The sequence below is a fragment of the Candoia aspera genome, chromosome 4, assembly GCF_035149785.1.
Source record: "Candoia aspera isolate rCanAsp1 chromosome 4, rCanAsp1.hap2, whole genome shotgun sequence".
NCBI lineage: Eukaryota > Metazoa > Chordata > Lepidosauria > Squamata > Boidae > Candoia > Candoia aspera.
In genome coordinates, this window is record NC_086156.1 from 90,226,940 (window position 1) to 90,231,800 (window position 4,861).

The 4,861-nt window shown below is 36.4% G+C and overlaps 1 protein-coding gene across 1 annotated transcript; it reads right to left on the reverse strand.

The window, feature by feature from the left end:
- Positions 1 to 3,137: 3,137 nt before the first annotated feature.
- On the reverse strand, positions 3,138 to 4,861 carry LOC134496527 (olfactory receptor 5V1-like). Its single transcript, XM_063302251.1, has 2 exons — positions 3,940 to 4,861; positions 3,138 to 3,169 (listed from the first exon to the last, which is right to left on the reverse strand). Exons 1-2 carry the CDS (start codon positions 4,859 to 4,861, stop codon positions 3,138 to 3,140), a joined length of 954 nt encoding a protein of 317 aa, XP_063158321.1.

Sequence of the window (4,861 nt, forward strand, 5' to 3'; positions counted from 1 at the left end):
ATTGACTGGCTATTTTTTTTTTTAAAGTGCTACTTCTGAAAGTACAAATGTCCCTATTTATTAAACATGTAGGGGTTATTACTAAGTTTATATAAATCAAGAAGAAAAAGAAGCATAATTTGCAATTAGTCTCTGATTATCACTTGTAAAACCTTAATCTTCTGTCCTTTCTATTAGGCTGGCTTTATGAAATTTCAATGAAAATAATTTAGGAATATTGAACTATACTGTAGTTTTAAAAGATTTTGTATTTCATATTACTTGTGAACACATTTCTTAAAAGTTCTTCAACTTACCTGTACTCTTTGTGTGATCACCCACCAGCTTGTTTTAAAACAAGCTTGTTGTTTCCCAGTCTAACTTTTTTCAGACCCACTTTCAGTAATCAGTTGTTTTCAGGTATAAATGTGTACAGTTATCATGAGAAGCTTTCTAAACTGATTTCATAATAGACTTAGAAAATCAGTTTGTGCTCAGATTCCTTTTAAAGTAAGTAACAAAGAAGTATCTTGTGTAATTTTTCCCTTGAAATTTCCCTAGCTTGTGAATTCTCAAAGGACTTTTATTTGTAAAGAAAGACATTCAGAAACTAAGGAAGGTCCTCCATTCAGAGTGGAGTGACGGGGACTGTGCTGGAATAGGAGAAGTCCAGTTTTCTGGTAGCATTTTGCTAATCTGCTCAGGAAGACTGCCCACTGAACTGTTTGAAGGTTCTAGCATATGTGGGGGCAGTGCAATGTTGATTAAGGTGATAGAGGAGGGTGGTGGCTAGTTGTGAGGGCCAATAGTAAGTTCTGAAATGAGTGCATTGATATCTATGGTTATATATATATGTATGTATGTATGTATGTATGTATGTATGTATGTAACCAGATTGGTCCACAGGAGTGGACTCCATATAGAAGCTACTCTTGGCATGGTGTGTGGGTGACTAGATCATGTAACAACAAAATGGAGAGGAGTACCATTAGAGATTTCTGTGATTAATGTAGTAGAGTGTCATGTGGGCTTCAAAGGTTCACAGGACCTGACCCAACTCAGAGCACACAACATACTTCCTTGGGTTTTTTTCTTTCTTTTTCTTCCTCCTGTTTTTATTGGGTTTTCTTTTTTTCCCCTCCTATTTTAATTATTTATTTTATTTATTTATTATTCAAATTTAATTACCATCCATCTCCTCCAAAAGAGGGACTCTGGGCGGTTTACAATAAAATCAGGCTCCAAATATAAACATTAAAATCTCATAAAAAACAACAACATCACAATTATTATAAAATACAATAAATAAATATAAAATCCAAGAAGGTATAAAATCCAAGCTGGTGGGAGGGACTCTAGGGTGCGAGCCACCCCCAAGAATGGTTATTCACTTTCCTGCCCCAGGCGAGATGGCAGAACCAAGTCTTCAGGGCCTTCCAGAAGGTTAGGAGTGAAGGGGGCCGCCTCACCTCCAGGGGCAAGATGTTCTAGAGGGCAGGGGCCACTGCAGAGAAGGCCAGTTTCCTGGACCCTGCCAGATGAAATTCTCTTACAGACTAGTAACAAGTTACTGGTTTTGCTTTCAGTGAAGGAGAGCACACAGGCATCAAAAGCAATTTAGGTGGTATTTAACTGCCACACTGGAACAAGACAATTCCTTTCCCCCCACTTTCCTGTTTCCTTTCAGCCTTTCTGATAAACAGTACTGTGCATTTTACTGCTACTGGATATGCGTGCAACAATGTTTATTTACGTATATATGTTTATTTATATATAAACTTATATGACTGCCTATCTCATACATGAAAAGACTAAGTGGCTCATAGCAACATTCCATAAAAACAAAACAAACAAACAAATAAATATAAACCCACAAAACTCCACAGTAATTAATATGTATGTAGAACTATCTATATATTCCCTTTCTACTTAGAGTTAAGCATGGGGTCAATTATTTGGATAGGCAGTCTCTCTCATGGTCTTCCTCTTCATGTTTTTTGGAGCACTGTCAAACCAGCAACTTGTCTGCGATCTTTCTATTTGATTCAGCTCTCTGGATTTTTCCGGCAGTTGAGATGGTCTTGAAGGCACCAATGGTACTACAGCAATGGGCCATCAGCAAAACTGGTCTCTTTACACACTATAGAAAACCATTCTATAGGGAACATTTCCATGAATGTGGGGAGGGGGAGTGGAGAGATTCACATCATGGAGATATGCTACTAAGTTTATGGCTAAACCGATTAGAACCTGTGACAGTCGTACCTAATGTTATAATTGCTTGAAACTGAGACATGTTTGATCCTCTGATTCTTGCTACTTAAAGAAAATAACATTTTTTGTCTCAGGGAATGCTTCCAAATTAAATGAATATGGGTCTAATTGTATCCCCCCCAAAACTGAATCTCATAAACATTTTAAGATTATTTTTTTAAAACCTTCCTTATAAGGTTATGGCTCTAACTAGGAACTTGTAAGTTATTACATGCACATTTTGAAAGACATATTTCTAGTATGCACTTGGTGCCAAGTATACAAAACAATATCAAATTGGTATAATATCTGAAACAGAATATTGTCCATATAAAAGGTAAAGGTTTCCCTTGATGTTAAGTCCAGTCAAGTCCGACTCTAGGGGGCGGTGCTCATCTCTGTTTCAAAGCCAAAGAGCCGGTGTTTGTCCGTAGACACTTCCAGGTCATGTGGCCAGCATGACGACACGGAACGCCGTTACCTTCCCGCCGAAGCGGTGCCTATTGATCTACTCACATTTGCATGTTTTTGAACTGCTTGGTGTGCAGGAGCTGGGACTAGCAATGGGAGCTCACCCCGCCACGTGGATTCGAACCGCCTACCTTTTGATCGGCAAGCTCAGCAGCTCAGCGGTTTAACCCGCAGTGCCACCACGCCCCTTATTGTCCATATACTTATTGTTATATTGTTAATTTAAATGTAGTTTATATAACTATTAGATTTAATTGTTGTACACTGCTTAGAGTCATTGTTATAGGATGGGCAGATATATAAATGGCTTAAATAAATTATTATTATTATTATTATTATATGTAGAATAAGTTTATGACTTGGAATCAGCAGCAATGACAGTGTTTACAATCAGAAACAGCTTTATATGGAAAAAGTATAAAGGAGAGAGACAATTAATCTTTATAAAATATATAATATAAATTTTCTTTGTAAGAAGGGTAAAGATTTGATTTTTTTTTTTTAAATCAAAGTCTGAGAAGGAACCAGAGATTATAATGTTTACTGTTTAGCTGAAATGGCTACTTAGGATTCTCTTACTCCAAATACAAATTCATTTTAAAATATGTAAGGAGAAACTTAAAGCAGGAAAAGAGATACTTTTGTGAAAGCAAGTAATGCTTCAAAAGATAGAAAGAGATGTATGCATGTATGAATGTATTTCAGATATTTCTACGATGTCTTTCATGGCAAAATCATCACAGAGAAGCTCACACACACATACACACAAGGAACTCGTGTTTCTGTTATTTGGTAAAATATAACAATATAGGACAGTATTTAAAAATTGTTATGGTCTTGTCCATCATAGAGTTCATGAAATCCCATGACAATATAAAACTAAAAACAAAAATGAAAAATACTCCCTCTCTCTAACATGGCAGTGACTTATTCATGGTAAAAATAAATTATGGATGCAGTGGATGTATAAAACCTATATTTGCATGAATTAATATTGCTTTCTCCAATCTAGTGCAAATGAAATCCAACCCAGCTAGAAAGACCTGGTAAGATTCCACTAGTATTTTCAAATAGAAGAAAAAGATCACAGCTTTGAACTTTTCTTTGGTCTCAAAGTTGCATAATGCATTGGTTTGCTTAATATGTCATTATTAAGAGTTGTCACGACATGATATGGGCGGTGAAGAAATATAATAAATAAATAAATAAAAATAAATTTAATTTAATGTGAATAACCAAAATTTTGCTTCATTAGTTTCTTGATGGCTTCCTTCACCTCTTTGGTTTTCAGACTGTAGACAACTGGGTTTAACAAGGGTGTAGAAATGCTATATTGGATTGAAAAAAGTTGATCCAGAATGACTGATGAAAATGAATTGGGTCTGAGATATCGAAAATAACCAGTCACGTAGAATAAAGCTACAACAATAAGATGAGAAGTGCAGGTTGAAAATGCTTTACTTCTGCCTTCTGCTGAGTGAATCTTCAGGATGGTGGCGATAATATAGATGTAGGAAACAAAGGTGAGAAGGAAGGAGGTAAAGCCAAAGAGAAAACTTGAGGCAAGAAGTATGACATAATTGGAAAACGTTTCATCGCAAGATAACAGCAAAAGGGAAGGTATTTCACAGCTATAATGGCTGATTTGATTGTTCCTGCAAAAATGCAATTTCACCAAAGGGAGTGAATTCATTACCCCATACAAGAAGCCCATAACCCAAGCTCCACCTAATAGTTGTCTGCAGATTTCTTTTCTCATGATGGATATGTAATGCAATGGATCACATATAGCAATATACCGGTCGTAAGCCATAGCTGTGAGAACGAATACTTCAGCACAAGCAGCCTGGAAGAAAAAGAAAATCTGTGCTATGCAGCCTTCCTGGGAAATTGTTTTCTGCTTGGTTGAGAGATTTCTTAGCATTTTGGGGAGAGTGACAGATGAATAGCAGATATCAAGAAAGGCTAGGTGACCCAGAAAGAAGAACATGGGGGTATGAAGAGTGGGATTGGTTCTTATCACCAGCATGATCAATGCATTCCCAAATAGTGTAGCAACATATATTATTAGAAACAACAAAAAAAGAAAAACCTGTATTTGCGGATCGCTGGATAGTCCCAAGAGAATAAATTCTGTTACTCTAGTTTGATTCTCCAT

Excerpts from the sequence above, each read along its gene's own strand:
- LOC134496527 (XM_063302251.1), bottom strand. The coding sequence starts at position 4,861 with ATGGAGAATCAAACTAGAGTAACAGAATTTATTCTCTTGGGACTATCC. Across the intron at positions 3,170-3,939 it reads ACTAATGAAGCAAAATTTTG|AAAATTTATATTATATATTT; the intron begins GTTATTCACATT and ends CTTCTTACAAAG.